Here is a 17493-nt window from a genome sequence, read left to right as displayed (position 1 = left end):
AGAACATCATCGATGTATATACATTCTGACTAGACTTCAACAACAGATATATTGCAGTCTGGAGATGAGGTGGGGAGTGATCTCCTAATTGAGCCCTAAGGCAGCATGATCGGTTTGTGAGGGGCTGCCTGGTGGTAGGGGCTGGAATTCAAGTTAGCCGAAAAACTGATCTTGTCATCATTCGAAGGGGTGTTGTGACTGGAATCAGATACAGAGGAGAGATTATCACACGTATAGTCATCCACCTGGGCCAAAAGCAAGGTTTAAATTTTATCTATGGGAGAATGCAACACCTGTCCAGTCACCATGCACATGTCAACACTGTACAATACATCAGAACTAAAACATCAATTACATGTACTGGCCTGCAGAATGTCCAGAATGAGAACAGAATGAACATGCTTGGGACATCTAAAGGATGCACATTTGTGGTCACCACGTCCACCCAGGCTCTTGATTAACTGGAAGTGACATTGCCCCAATAATGGTGTAGTATTCCACAGCAAGAGGTCATTCATGTGATTTGGTCAATGACAAGATATGTTCAAGCTTGTACTGGGGTCAGTGGCTGGTCAGACATGTTATAGCCCGTTCTGGCAACGCAACCTCGTCTATGATCATTATGATCGACATCACATCTTGCATGCTCATTTCAGACAGGAATGCGTTGGGATGAATATAATTTAGCTTCCACTGACATCATGTTTATGGAGTGTTCAGATCAGTGTGTTCGTCCTCCTCAACAGGATTATTAACATTTTCAAGATCCTATAAAACAATTAATGCAAGCCTCAAAACACTTGTTGCATATTTGTTTTTTTATGAGTAAAAAAAAAAAATATATATATATATATATATATATATATATATATATATATATATACATACATCTATATTTACTAAAACTCTCATCTTATATATATATATATATATATATATATATATATATATATATATATATATATATATATATATATATATATATATACATATATGAGTATGTATGTATGTTCCTGAAATATAGCCAAAACAGTACACGATAGCGCAAAGATTTTAGTGCCACCTTACTCACCATCTGCCTTCGGTATGCAGTATCAAGTTTCGTTCAAATTGGGCAACAAAAAAAATTATTAAAAAATCAATTCCTGATTCAGTCAAGTACTCTTCGGGTGTATTTGATCAATGAAAACAACCTCAGTGATATAGTTCACTGGAGCCATCTTTTTTTTTTCCTTGAAATGATTTTTTTCATCAATCGCTGTCACAACGTTCACCCAATGCATGGGTCATCTCACACATATATATATATATATATATATATATATATATATATATATATATATATATATATATATATATATATATATATATATATATATATATATGGAGGGAATGGATGGATGGAGAAAAGGAATGGATGGATGGGATGGAGAGAAACGATGGAGGGAAGGGAGGGATGGATGGATGGATGAATGGATGGATGGATGGGTGAGTGGATGGATATATGGATGGATGGATGGATGGATGGATGGATGGATGGATGAATGGATGGATGAACCAAACCGATGTTTGTAAGCCATGACAAGATTATCACGGCTGTTGTCATTTTTCAAAATAAAACTACATATTGACATTCAAGACAATGTTAGGTGATAATGTAAATGAAGTACATATGTAAACGTTGTGTTCCATTGTCTGAGTTTATTCTGACAAAAGTTGAAAATGTAACCTTCACCTCGGAGCAGTCATGCTGAGCATTTCCCGAAGACGCACTGCCTGGTGTACATAGCACTGTCACACAGAGTGTACATAGCGCCGTCAGATTTTCGTTTTTGACAAAATGGCGGATCACTGTGGTCTCATCGCCAGTGATCACTGTGTTGAAGAAGTTGGGATCGCTGTTCACAGTCTCCAGCATGTCCTGTGCGATCTCCAAACAGAGTTGCTTCTGCTCGATCGTTTGCAGCTTTGGCACGAACTTCGCTGAGATTCTCCTTAAGCCCAAATCCTCAGTCACAATGGAATGAACGGATCCAATGCTGACGCCCACCTCGTCTGCAAGTTCTCTGATTGTGATTTGAAGATCCTGCATCAGCAGGATCCTCACTTGGTCAATGACGATCTCATTTCGGGATGTTGAGGGCCTACCAGAACGTGCTTCACTTTCCACTAATGTGCGACCATCTTTGAAGCGGTTGTACCATTCTTTTATCTGTGTGGTGACCATTGCTTTGTTCCCGAAGGCCTGTTGAATGTTGCGGATCGTTTCCACTTGGGAATCGCCAAGCTTTACACAAAATTTGATTCAGTAGCGTTGTTCAAGTTTTTCCGTCATTTTGTCAAAAACGAAAATCCGACGGCGCTCACTTACACTTCCTCACTCATTGGCGGTCTGTCGGCGACTGACAGCTTCTGGAGGCGGGAAATAGTCACGCATACGGATTAGGATCGCCTACATACGTGCACCAAACCACGCCTCCCTAGCTTCATTTGTTTACGCACGAAAAATTAAGGTTGGATACTTTTTGAACACACCTCGTATAACACGATATCTCAAAAAGTTGTGGAAGGATTCAGATGAAACATGGTGGAAATGTTGGGTGTGTGATAAAGGAAGAAATGATTCAATTTTATAAGGAAGAAATGATTCAACATGATATCTCAAAAGATCGTGGATGGATTTGGAAGAAACTTGGTGGACAGGTTGAGCGTGTGGCAAGGAAGAACTGAATCCAGATCTGGATACGATAATTATTTAATTTTTAAAGTGATTCTTCACCATTGAGAGAAAGGGCCAAAAACGATATAGTACTGTATAGCATGATATTTCAAAAATGTATTGGGCCCGATATGTACTCGTGGATCAGGCATTGCGTGGCAGAGGTATGTGCTCCACTGAGTGTCTTTCTCGTTCATCATTTATTCCTTACATCTTGTGTTCACTCTGTGAGATTGGAGTATTGTGTGTTCTGAACAACTGTGGAACTTGCTGTGAATCCACTTTCCATCCCATCCATTCATCCCTTCCCTGAATCCCATTCATCCCTTCTCTCCATCCATCCACTTCATTTATTCATTCTACCCTCCATCCATCCACTTCATTTATTCATTCTACCCTCCATCCGTTTCGCTTTGTCTTTTCTTTAATTGAATCTCCATCTTACATCACGTAAAGGGTTGGTCGTGGGCTAAATACGCCCAATAACTAATCGGAACCGTCGAGGTTGACGATAACACCACTCGGTTATCCCGATAGTACGGAACGGGTCGCTTAAAGTGGCCCGTGTCCGAAGTCGACCTGCGGCGAGGTGCGATCGCCCGGTCTACCCTCCGTGTGGGTACTTAGGTAGGTCGAATTTGGCGAACAACCCTATCCCACGCGGGGGGCCAATTGGCACGATCGTGGTGAGGCCGAAAGGCCCACCCGTGACTAGTTCCCGGCGTTAGTCCGAGAGGGTCACGACGGAATTGTCCGTCCGGTGGGCGACGTGCCGCGATTCGAGTTACGTGGCCGCTCGCACACCGGCGGGCGCGAATTCGCAACAATATGTATGTGTATATACTGTATGTATATATACATGTATATGTATGTGTATGTACTGCATGTATAAATACATATATATGTATATGTATGTATATATATATATATATATATTTTTTATATATAAATTCAGTATATATATATATATATATGTATATACAAGCCTGATGTTGGCGTAGTGGTTAGCGTAGCAGCTTATGAATACGTATGTGCTGTTTCATATATATGTACATGTATATATATACATATATATGTATATGTATATATATATATATATATTTCATATATATGAAGGGCATTTCATATATATGTATATGTATGTGTGTATATCCTTTATGTATATATATTTTTTTATTATTATTATAATTTTTTTTATATACATACAGTATCTTCTTCTTCTTCTTTCGGCTGCTCCGGTTCGGGGTCGCCACAGCGGATCATCCGTATGATCCGCATAGTGATTTGGCACATGTTTTATGTCGAATGCCCTTCCTGACGCAACCCTGGTTGCCTCTTACGACACAGGAATATATGGTATACCTATTTTAACCGGGGTATACACCGGCCCAGTATACTGGTACTCATTTCGCCGACCTAGGAAGGATGATAGGCTGAGTCAACCCCCTGGTATATTAATTCAGTGGCCCAACGGGGTTGAACTCAGGACCTTTTGGATCCCAAGCCGCTGCCCTAACCACTGCGCCAACACCAGGCTTAAATTGCCTTAAGGCTTAAAATATATATGTATATGTATATATATATTTTTTAATGTATACATTCAGTATATGTATATATATAGATATATATATATATATATATATATATATATATATATATATATATATATATATATATATATATATATACATATATACACACACACACATACATACAAGCCTGGTGTTGGTGTGGTGGTTAGGGTAGCGGCTTGGGATCCAAAAGGTCCTGAGTTCAAGTCCCGTTGGGCCACTAAATTAATACACACCGGGAGGTTGACTCAGCCTGTCATCCTTCCGAGGTCGGCGAAGTGAGTACCAGTGTACTGGGCCCGGCATATGCCCCGGTTAGAATAGGTGTACCATATTCCTGTGTCGTAAGAAGCAACCAGGGTTGCATCAGGAAAGGCATCCGGTGTAAAACTTGTGCCAAATCATTATGCGGATCATAACGGATGATCGACTGTGGCGACCCCTAACGGGAGCAGCCGAAAGAAGAAGAAGAGATATATATATATATATATATATATATATATATATATATATATATATATATATATGCACGCACACATACACAATATATATAACCCACTAACATCTCTCACCTGTTAATGGAGGGAATAACCAATTTGCTCTCACCTAGTGAATTTACCCAGGGGGCAAGGATTATATAAATAAATCCACTCCTCCCATGCTCTTCTTTGGCGGCCAAAGAAGCGGCATAAAGCAACCACGAAGGGCTACCAAGGTAAGCCCTTTGCTGTTTCAAACCCTTCAAATAGTACTTTCACTCTGGGGAGGGTTTGAAACAGCAAAGGTGACCTTGTGTCTCCTTTCGTGGTTGCTTTGTTTATGATATGTATCCTCATCATACTTGTATAATGCGATGATTTGCATTTCATTAAAGGTTTCAGAAAAACAGGACAGACTGAAAATGCCCCCCCCCCCACACTTTCCCTCCCTTATTTAAAGGGGCAATAGCAGAATAACATTCACACATATTTGCTCTTCTGTGAGCCTTGCTTTTGTGAAGAAAAAAACAAAACAGCACAAGTTGGCACATGGTGCTGATGTTTGTGCTAAACTGGGTTCCCAACAGATGGTTTAAGTGGGTGGGTCCATTTTTTGCTGAACAAAATGCGGATGCATTCATTTTTAGTTGAATATCTTTAATTGGCATATGCTTAATGTCGGCCATCTGGGTCGCATTTAATGCAGTGTTGGGAGAGTCAGCACTGGAGTAAATCACAAAAATGTAGAGTTCGAGCGAATGTCTGAAAACCTTCACCGTGAGTATGAAATCAAGCATCATTCTACCCTAACACGTCAAGTCATCAACCTTCCAGGAACAATTGCACTCGCTGCAGTAAACAATGAAGTCAGAGTGATCATTTGCAATTGTTGCCTTGATTTGAATGCGTGATCAAAATTCCCAGCTCTTGTCTATCTTCCACCACAATGGATGTCAGCTGACCTTTGATATCATGAAAGGATTATTATCAATGTTGGCGATTGCAATGATCTGACAATGGTAGGTGGGGTAATAGCGAGAAAGAGAGGTGCTTCGAAGGTAGACATCACTTTGTGAGGTGGGCGGTGCTTTGGCGAAGATGTCCCCTCGAGTTCAGCAGGTTCTATGAGCTGCACACAAATCCACTCCTGCTGTGAGCCACTGGAGCATGTCTTTAATTACAAACGTTTTTCCTTTTCGTGTGTCCCTGTCTGTCTGTCTGTCTGTCTGTCTGTCTCAGTGTCTCCTGTGTCCTCCCTCTCTCTGTGTTCTCTCTCTCTCTCTCTCTCTCTCTCTCTCTCTCTCTCTCTCTCTCTCTCTCTCTCTCTCTCTCTCTCTCTCTCTCTCTCTCTCTCTCTCTCTCTCTCTCTCTCTCTCTCTCTCTCTCATTATGTACCATCACAGAGACAATGGCACAAGTGGGTGACTGCCAGCACCTGGCTGCTGTTTCACAAGAGTATGTGCTGACCTTAATCCACTTAAAGGACATCCTCGAGATTGTTTGTGAAGCAAAAGCCTCACCCTCTCTTCTCCATCAAAATTGATACGTGTTGTGAATAATCACTCAAGTTGCTTTTAAATGCAATATTTCTGAATGACTTATACAGTGTTCAGAAATGTATACTTCTGCTTGGGCACAACCGTGTAACTTAGAACAGAAGAATAACAATACATTTACGAGCTTTTACATCAAAAAGAAAGAATATACACGTTTTTTCAAAGCAAATCAATAATTTGTCCCATCGTGATGCTCTGCTTACTCCACTGTTCCTCTCCCCTATCTGCCCCCTCCTTTCACTCCTTTCCTGCCACAGCTCATCATTTTTTGCCACCTAATCAATTCCTGCTGTCTACATGAAACATATGATGGGATTTTTTTTTTTTCATGATCTTAGGTTCGTCGTGGAGCTGCCACACAATGTGTCACGTGCATGGACATACAGACGAATGGATACAGCACAAGACTGTTGGACAAGACAACCAGAGCCATTGAGCTTAGGGGAAGTGCCATCACTTCCGAGGGTACTCCTGGTACCAGTGACACCACAGCAATGGTGCCAATTTTCTCACTACACTCAGCAGAGCATTTCCGAAGGAGGAATTTCTTCCTCCCTGTGGATATCAGCCTATGAGGATTGTCTGTGTCACAGATTCCAACCATTACACCACCGAGTCTAGTGACGGTGATGTTTTTTTTTCAAAGCAAGCCAATAATTCTTCCCATCATGGTGAACTGCTCACTCCACTGCCCCCTCCCTTCTGTCCCCCTCACTCCTTTCCTACCACAGCTCATCAGGATTTTTCCACCTAATCACCTCCTGCTGTCTACATGAAATATAAGGTGGGATACATAAATATGCAAGATCACCTGCTCTCATTAGAATGAATGAGGGTCCATGCCTCATGGATGTTTTTCTTATATATCAGCACAAAAGAAATTGCTTGTGGGTAGTGGTAGGGAAGTCTTTGCTTCAGTGGAGAAAGGATATTTGGTGTGAAACAAGTTTCAATTTGTTCAAAAGTTTCAAAAAGAGCATCCCAGAAATAAGCCTACTCATTTAAAGTAGCTGAATCTTCCACTCGGTATTCAGACCTTTCAATGGCTTCACGACGACGGTGAAACGATTTCATGACGTATTATGCACAACATCTACTCATCACATACTTGTGCTGACTTGTGTGATGGTGGGTGTATGGAGATCAGGAATGCCCATGACATTTACAGCCCATGCAAATTTTTTTCCTGAAAAAATGCTCAGCGATCGTGGCACAGTTCGTGCATCCTTATGATTGGCAGTGTGGTCAGGGGGTCACAGTCAGCTCTGCTTTGATCATCCTTGTCATTTCCTGTGCAATCTTCCTGCTTATTCTTTCCTACTGACAGTTCTGTGCCTCTGTTTGCACTTTTAGAGGTGACTTTCGACAGCTTTCCCCAGAAACACTCAATTTAAAGTCCTGTTGCATCTTAAGTCACGCTCGTCAAGTCCGGTGATTCATTTTTCATGGTTTTGTAACTGCTTCTTTCTGCTGCATAAGTACTGACCACCCTTTATATAAGTTAGCAGAAAATATAAGTGGGCTGTCCTAGCATCAAGAGGATGCTCAAAGAAGAGTGAAGAGACTATTCTAAGAATGATCAATATTGCAAGAGACTATTCTGATGGATGAATGGTGAGATAATCTGACATTAGCTGACTCTGGTCTTTGGCACAAGCTTAATATTAACAATACAATTTAGATCCAATCTGATTAATTGGTGCAGGCTCACTTCTTCTTCTTCAACGGTCAAAATTATTCCCACGCTCTTGCGGGATTGGCCGGGGGGGCAGGGGGGCAGGGGGGGAGCTTAGCCTGCCTGTGTCCACAGCTCATCAGTATTTTGCAACTTATTCAGTTCCTGCTCTCTCTATGTCATATATGATGGGATACATAAATATGCAAGATTCCCTGCTCTCATGAGAATGAAGTGTGGGTTCATGCCTCATGGGTGTTTTTTTCATGTAGCAGCACAAAAGGAATCGGCACTAAAGGTGGTGGTAGGGAAGTCTTTGCTTCATGTTATTGTGGGATTGGCCAGGGGAAGTTTGGCCTGACTCATTGACGAACCGACAGGCCAGGCCTGACGTTGGACTAAGGTTAGGGCGGGAATTTGGAATTTGTTCAGGGTGCCAGCGATAGCTCGCTCACTCTTCACGAAGGACACCGAAGGGTCTTTAACGCTCACCAACTGTTGCCGGAAGACTGGACGCACAGTTTAAAGTCCATCCGAGGGACGGAACATACATTGAAGAATCACCCTGTCTGTGACATACTGGGACGACAGTTTATAGCTGGGCCAGGATTCAATCCAGGCTGGACAACTGAGAGGTGAGTGTGAGTACCTCTTGGGACAAGGCCATCCTTTAAACCATGTTACAGACTCACTCTGGTAAAATAACAGTACCACTGCAACAGTTGGTGATCAGCAAATATTACAAGACAAGGTGCTAAAACCAACATTTGATCCATTCAGGAAATTTGACATTTTCCCAGGTACTGATACAAATGCTGACTCTTGTAAAGGATGTCGTGAGATTTTCACATTGCAAAGGCGTCAGCCAGCTCAACATCCACTCAGCAAGCTCATTAATGTAATCCTCCGACATACCAGGTGCAATTTCCATGCAAATCAAACCGAGGACCAGAAATCTCAGAGAAGAGATAACTACCAGGTTGTTGATTCTGCAAAAGCATCACCAAAAACACTGTCCTGCCGAAACACCTAAAAGTATAGTCTCGCTACCCTACCAAACGCATCAGCTGGCGACTCCAGTAAAAGATCACCAACGACACGACCAAAAGCATCAGCAAGTTACCCTCCCAAATATTGAGGGAGCTACCACACCAAAAGCATCAGCCTGCTCCAATACTAAAAGCATCAGCTAGCTTCCATACCAAAATCAGCCTGCTACACTACCAAAAGCATCAGCTGGTTACCCCTACAAAAGTATCAGCTTGCTACCCGACTAAAAGCACCAGCAAGGTACCCTACCAAAGCATCAGCGAACTAATCTACCAAAAGCTAATCTACATAGCTTCCCGACCAAAATAATCAGTGATCTATCCTACCAAATTAGCACCAGCGAGCTAACCTACCAAAAGGTTCAGCTGGCTAACATAATAAAAGTAACGGCTAGCTACCCTACCAAACGCTTCAACTATCTACCCTCCCAAAAGCTTTGACTCACTCCCCTACGAAAAGAACTCGCGAGCGACCCGAATAAAAGTACCAGCTAGCTTCCCAACTGAAAACATCAGCTAGCTAATCTACCAAAAGCATAAAATGGCTCTAATACAAAAAGCATCAGCAAGCTACCAAACCAAATGCATCAGCTATATAACCTACCAAAAGCACCGGCGAGCTACTCTATCGCCTACCTACCAAAATAATACATACATACGTACATACATTGGTAGCACGTGCCATAGTGCGTCGCTGCGTCTACTTTCCGTCAGTACTCCAGGGGCCTCTGTCTAGGAATCTCTCAGGCAGATGCTTGGCCCATCCCCATCTCTTAGGGATAGGACATTCCAGGCACCAATCGAAGGGACCACCTCAAGGTTAACCCGAGGAGACTGCCGTCTGGTGGATGACACCTCAGCCTCACCCCGACACACACTACAGTGTGTTTTGCAGAGTGAAGTGTTTTGTCATTGCCGGAGTGCAAATCATGCCACCAACCTCCTAGGAAAGATAACCAACTGCATGAGGACGTTCGCAAATGCAGTTGGCTCCAGATATGAATGGCCGATGGATCACAGGGAGCTCTTCCACCCTTTGGAAGGTTTTGTTTTTAACCGTGCTGGGTGTCCATATCCATACACCCTCCATACCAGTGGGACCTGGTTTAGTTTAGTCACCGACACTCAACCATAAACAGGTTAGTACTGGTTTTGCATGATACCCATAGCAAGTCAAAGATCTGATCTGGCCTGACCTGACAATCAGGGTTGGCTGCCGCCGTAATGGCCGGGCTGCTTTGTACTGTCCATTGGCAAGGCACATGCAGGGCTCCCATCCAAGAATAAAAAAAACAATCAAGAAGAATAAAAGCATCAACTAGCTTCCCGACTAAAAGCATCAGCTTGCTACGCTATATATTTAAAGTCCACCACATAATGCTAGCAGGCAAGACACACAGGTCAACAACCATTCAAAGGATGGCATGCATTATCTTGCAATGCCCTGCCTGAGTCACGCTAATCTCATCGTTTGGATTCAAGAATCAAAGCCAGACTAGACAGCTCAAAGGTAAGTGCGCTAACTCTGTTCCATCCTGTCAAACCCGTGAACGAAAGGGAAATAGATATTGAACAAACCAAATGGCAAATGTACACGTGGGCTGAAACAAGTGCTTTTCAAAAGAAATAAAACATTTTGGTGACCACTTTCTTGTACCTGTGAAAGAAAAACACGTAATAAGTGAAACAGGAACAGCAGGTACATATAAAGCTCTCAGCAGAAAAACGCGTACATCACCTGCAAAAAGCAATCTTACCTGTTGTGCAATGATCGCTGCAAAATAATATATTGACCCATATTGTAACAAAATGTTCCACACATATCACATCGGCTTTGTGCCCCGCTGCCTCTCCGGGTGGTGCTTTATTTTGTCTTTTTTTTATTTTTTTGCGGCCTCTCTGTATTCATTGCAATTCACTCTTTTGAACCGGACAATTGCTTAACTTTCAAGTCTCGATTTGTGTGGGGATAAAAGCCAAAAATAATCTTCAGCCATGGGGGTGTCGACGCCCTTAATGGTCCACACCTTTTGGAAGATCTCGTGGTCAAGTTGGCTTCATCAAATTATGCAGATAAACATCGGACTCAGACTCGGTGGCATCATAAGTAGGGCGGCAGCTTTGTCTGGGAGGCCAGCGGTTCGTTTCTGACCACAGATGAGTCATAGTGAATACTTTTAGAATGGTACGTGCTGCTTCAGTTGCTTGCCATTTAAAAAGGGTTCCCACTTTTTTTTTTCCGACAAATTGCAGCTCGTGCACATTCAACAGAAACTCCAGAACAGGTGAATACCACATTGTGTGAATTGTCCCTTGTATCGCAATAAAAGGTTCAGAAATAAATTAAAAAAAAACACAACTTACGTGTGTAACATCTCCCAGCAACGCAATTCGGCCCGATGAAGTAATCCTACTGGTTACCTCCGCCACCGAAGGTGAACGTAGGTTATGTTTTCACCCCTGTTTGTCTGTTTGTTTGTTTGTCTGAGCAGGATATCTCAAAACGGTATGGATGGATTTCGATGAAACTTGGTGGACAAGGACAAATTGATTAGATTTTGGTGAAGATCTAGATCTGAATACGATAAATGTTGTTTTTAAACGTGATCCTTCATAATTGAGAGAAAGTTGTGGATGGGTTATGACAAAACTTGGTGGAGGAGTTGGTTAGTTGACAAGAATAAGCCGATTATATTTTGGTTCAGGCCCGGATACAGATCTGGCCTCTCTCAGTGGGATGCAAAACGTAAAATGTTCAGTCTGGCAGGGGTGTAGGTTCTCCCAAGCGCCATTCTAGTTATGTTGATGTTTCCTACCACGATGTTCAAAGGTGGGGGTTCGTATCTGTCCTTTCTTAAAGTGGGTGTATCTGTGTCGGTATTGATAAAACACAAACTTCCATGTGAAGAAAAATACATGACGGTAACTCATAAGAAACATTTTTGAGCCGTATATGTCTGAATTGCAAGGTCCTTCCGTGAGGTCAAGGCACATTCCAGGAAACAAACTAAACATCGAAGGCCACCGCAATATCACTCAGTTTTTAGGTACCAGTCTCACTAGAAGGGATGTCAAGCCGTTTATTCTGCTGTCCCATCTGAAATCATGCGGACCCAAATGATCCCCTACTGGCATCCTTCAACCAGAGTGAGCCATTGGACCAGTACCATGACCGTAGATATTAATCAACATGCGAATGCATCGACATTCTCCATTAACACAATGCCGAGTCCATTCATAAGAGGCCAGCAGTCGATCAATTAATTCAACGAAAACAAGTACAGTAACTCAAAGTGTGGTGACGCGACGTACATTCAGGTCATGACCACAGTCTTGTCGTGAATGGCATGCATTATTTTGTCCTCTAACCTCAAGTGTTTCACTTTGTGATGTGCCACAGCGAGGGCTCAGGAGTGCCATAGCAGCCAATGTTGAACTTTTTTTTTTCCTTTTCTTTTTTTTCGCTTTGAAATAGCAGGACACTCTTGAAAAGGTCAGTGGACGGAAAGAACAAAATATCAGGCAAGAAGGCAAGAAAGAAAAAGAAATACCTCATAATAAACCCCATCCATCACTGAAAAGGGCAGGGCCAAGGATAGAAAGCAGATATCACACAGTTTTCATTTAATGAGCAGCACTGGAGGAAAAGGGGTCTCTAAAACAAGGGGTCCGTTATCCCAATGATGCTTTTCCCTATATGTCCTTTTCAGAAATGAATACCAAGGGTATAAATATCTGCACTTCCACACTTATTAAGGAATGGCACGACTTGATGTTTTTTGTGTTTTTAAAACATATATATATATATATATATATATATATATATATATATATGTTTGTTTTGTTGTTTGTTTTACACACAACCTTTTTTTTTTAACGGATACAAGAATGACTCGAAGTGTTGGACATTAAATGCACATTCAACTTTTTCAAACTTCAGAATTGTTCTGTGCCTTCATACTCATAGGTCGCCCTATTGATCATGGCAGATGTTTTCAAGTCATTCAGCATTAACTGTGGATTTCGAGGCATTGTTTGACTGCGATCAATCTGCGCGTACGTTTCTCGAGGCTTTGTTGATCACTGGAAGAAGTAATCCCAAACCAAGACTCGGTGGGGATTTTAAGGTAGTGGAGGATTATCGGGCAAACCCTGAGAAATTGGGCACGACCTCGAGCGGCACGTCTGTACACCCTTTGATAAAGGGACTGCAGCAGGAAATGGGAATGATTTCCATTTAGATTTTCCCACTGAAAATCAACTTGCTCCTTCCCGATAATGCAATGACCGAAGATGTGCTGGTTCTATTTATACAAATACCGATCAATGAGTAGACGGAAGTGAAAAACCACCATGACAAACATTGGGTTTCCAAATGATCACCGCCAAGCTGCCGCGGGCATGCTCTGATCAAGCGAGTGCGATCGCTTTTTGCTGCCGCAAAGCCTGGTCCTAGGCAGGGGGATCAGTGAGATAAAGTCCTTCTCAAACCAAATTACTCCGAGAAAGCCTGAATGCCTGATCAGTGCCGGCCGAGCATGATTGCTTCCAAATCCCAACCAGTGCCCTTGGTGACCATGCGTAGGGGCATCCTAGTGAGACGCACGTGCTCAGGGCTGAGAAGGAAGCCGGATTAATGCTGATCTTTGGCAAGCATGAAAGCCCAGTGCTCCGGCATGAAATTCAGCGTGCGCCACAAAGTAGAAGACACATCAGACCTGCGCATTCTGAAGTACTCAACAGCTACAATCATATTGTACTCAACAAAGCTATTGGGAGGAAGGGGGGGTGATGGAGGATGGTTGAATGGTTTGGCTGATTGCTTCATGGCAAAGCCCAATGTTCTTATTGGATCTTGTGTTGTAGAAAGCATAAGCAAATTTTCTTGAAAAAAATTGTTTCTTTTCTCCAAAGTCAATCATAATCAAGATAAAAGGCCCAAAAAGGAATGGGGGTCGAGCAAATATATATATATATATATATATATATATATATATATATATATATATATATATATATATATATATATATATATATATATATATATATATTCAAGAGTCGGGATGGCTGCCATGCTGTGGCTACAGGTAAAGAAAAAGAATCACTCCACCTTAAGCAACTTTGTTGGGCCAGCTGTGGAAATGGTGTGAAGTCAAGCAAGTTATGTTTGAACAGAGAGAAAGTACGAATCAGAAGACATAAGAAATTGATGAGTGTTTGCACAGACCTGAGGAGCTTATGGCCATTGGTTGTGGCCAACTCAGCGAGGCCGGTGAGCACCCGCATCCTGTACTGAGTCTCGTTCACCGTGCACAAGTGTTCCAGTACCAAACGAAGCTGCCAGCAAAACAAACATAATTAATTATATCTTCCCTCATCTTTGACAAAAGCAGCCTATCACTCAAGGCAGGATTATGATCTGGTAGATTAATGACATCCAAATAACTCACAAATGCATGTTGGACTCGGATCCGATTGTGAATTGAGACGACTGGCTGCGTGATTATTCACCGACAAAGTGCCCTCATACATTACAGAGGTCTTGAAGCTCAAAGGTAAATGCGCTACTTGTGAATACCTGCAAACCCACGTCTGAAATAATTTTGAAGAAATAAATCAGGGAATTGGAGCAAAGTTTTCACATATTTAGAAACCAATCCTGTAGGTCCAATTAACCTCAAAAATGCTGAGCCATAATCTCGAGCATCAATGATATTGTTTGCTGATATCAGCGACTCTAAGTCTGCGATATACAAAAAAACCTTTCAATTACGAGGGTTTTTTTTTGTGCAATGCACAGTCGTGGTATTGTGAACAAACAGCCCGATTAGCAGTCGTGCTCGGGCACTAAAGTGCCGATATATTATGAGGAAGAGCGTGAGTCTGGAAACGGCACGGTGCAATTTAGTGCCGTGGTGCAAAGGGCTAATGTGCAATTTATCAAATGGTGCAAATCGCATGCGTCCGCGAATTCCCAGCGACTGCTTGTGTATAATGGATGCTCGAAAAGAAAAGAAAAGAAAAGAAAAAACGTGTGTCTTTGAGACACCATCACCGTCACCACCACCACCACCACCACGATTACTTATTCAATAGTTGCCCCAATTAATTGCACCTTCTTTGTTGGGTCGGCCAAGAAGGAAGTTTGGCCAAGGTCTTTCACGAATCGACTCGTCAGCCCAAGTTGGGAGGGGATTTACAACTTGCCCAGGATGCCCTTTGTCATGGTTTGAGTCTTTGCAAACGACACCGTGCAATCTTTAACATCTACCGACTAAGCATAGAAGACTGGTTAACAGCTAAGTGTCTGTCTGTGGAACAGCCTGAAAAGCACCAAATCGGCAGTTTCAAGTCCATCCCAGAATCGAACCCAGACGAGGCACGCCAAGGGTAAGTGTGCCATCCTGTCAGACACAAGTGCTCTTTGATAGGTGGAAACAACACTACCCAGCATACAAATGGTCTCCTATGACAGGTTGTACAAACCTGTTAGAGGTAGTCAGAGAGAAGTTCATGCTGACCAAATACTCATATATGCCTGGTGTTGGCTTAATGGTTAGGGTGGTGGGCTTGGGATCCCAAGATCCTGAGTTCAAATCCCACTTGGATGTTGAATTAATACCAGGTGGGGTTGACTCTGCCTACCATCCTTTCATGGTTGGCAAAATGAGTGCCAGCTTGCTGGTATACTGTGTCGGAGCGGTGACCCGTCCAGGATTGTGCCAAATAGCCCAAAAGACTGCCGAGGCAGCACCAACGCTCTGCACAGAGTATGGTCCCAATGGATGGATGGAAATAGTCAAACGAAGTTGATCATTTCTGTTTTGAAATGATTCATTTCTAAAAGCTCAGGGAACAATATCCAATGATGCAAAATCTCAGCAAAGACATTCCGGTAGTGAACGGAATTGGAACTGTGGTTTGAATGCAAGGAGTGTCATCATTTTGCATGCACGTCCAAGGCCAGTTTGTATTCTTTTCATAGCCTCGTAAGACGTCGACTCATAAAAATAAGTTCCTCACTCACAATCAAAAAACAAACAACTAATCAGAAGAAAAAAAAATACGGGCCTGAAATGCATGAAAATATCAAGGACCACAGAAGAGAACTGGCATGCTGAAACCTCTGGCAATATGCTTCCTCCCTCTTTGCCTCAGTCAGTGTTCCATAGAATAGCATTGTTCAATCGCTCATGGAGATCAACCGCCTGTCAACCTGTCTGCTGGACTTATCTTATCTCTTCTTTTTTTTTCAATGTTATAAGCTCCATTCAGACAAGCCTTACAATAGTGTCCCAGTCTCTGAGCAATATGGTTCTAGATTATGATTCCCAGATGAATAAAATCCAAGATTGGTGGGGTGCCAATGTGAAGGACTATGTCGTGGAGCACAATGTCCTTCAGGATGGATGTAAAGTGATTAGTCACGTCCACAAAATGTATGTTTTCATAAAGTACTCATGGACGAGCTGGAGAAAAGCTGAAGAGACGTTAAATAACTCAATGCATATTTCATAGGAGTAAGCTTTTCAGGTGAGTAGCCTGGCAAAAATTCCAAGTCTTCTGGTTAGGTTGTGTATGAGATTTGGACACTCCTGATGTACGGTATAAACAGCCAAGGTAATTTTGTTAAGCACCATAAACGTTCAACCTCTCACAGGAAATTAGAGCCGCCGAATCTACTTTGTGTCGTGTCAATCATCGTATACCTGAAGAGCAGCAAAATCATCGCATGGTTATGTGTATACGATCACCAATCCAAACGTTGAATGACTGGACTCTCACAGCTTGCATTAATACAGATGAGTTTTAAGTAATTATTAATGACCAAATACAACAACTGCTAAAGGGAAGTGTGCAAGCTTCACGTTCTAGCCTGAGAAACCACTCTCAGAATGATGGCAAATTCTGAAGGCACTATAAATATATATATACATATATATATATATATATATATATATATATATATATATATATATATATATATATATATATATATATATATATATTTGTGTATAGTGCCTTCAGAAAGTATTGACACCCCTTGACTTTTTTACATTTTGTCGTGTTACAGCCTAAATTAAAAATATATTGAATTTAAAAAAAATTGTCACCGATCAAAATAAAATGCCGCATAATGACAGTCATTATACATGATAGATACTTGTAACAAGTTTGGTCAAAATCCCATCACTGGTTCACAAGTTAGTACGGTAACAGAATTTTTACCTAACGGGACCTCTGACCTTTGACCTCTTGACCCCATAATCTAATCAGTTTATCTTCACATCATGACACATACTTGTATCAAGTTTTACTTAGATCCCTTCAGCCGTGTTCTTAAGTTATCACAGTAACGAAAACCTATCACGGACGCACAGATTGACAGCCAGACAGACAATGCAAAAACATAATGCCTCCGGCGACTCCTTCAGCGGAGGCAT

General features: G+C 42.0%; 1 protein-coding gene across 8 annotated transcripts in view; it reads right to left on the bottom strand.

Annotated features, from left to right (window-relative positions):
* The window catches only part of HACE1 (HECT domain and ankyrin repeat containing E3 ubiquitin protein ligase 1), a 422483-nt gene that overhangs the window by 162841 nt on the left and 242149 nt on the right, over window positions 1–17493 (bottom strand). For all 8 annotated transcript variants that reach the window (XM_085859091.1, XM_085859090.1, XM_085859092.1 and 5 more), the window contains one exon: window positions 14277–14386. In XM_085859091.1, the coding sequence (XP_085715217.1) occupies window positions 14277–14386 (110 nt within the window). The remainder of the gene's footprint in view (window positions 1–14276; window positions 14387–17493) is intronic.

The sequence above is a fragment of the Eptatretus burgeri genome, chromosome 16 (genome assembly GCF_056783735.1).
Source record: "Eptatretus burgeri isolate ZD-2024b chromosome 16, Ebu_testis_v1, whole genome shotgun sequence".
Classification (NCBI taxonomy): domain Eukaryota; kingdom Metazoa; phylum Chordata; class Myxini; order Myxiniformes; family Myxinidae; genus Eptatretus; species Eptatretus burgeri.
The sequence above is the reverse complement of the archived record's forward strand: the minus strand, read 5'-3'. Positions and strand labels throughout refer to the sequence as shown.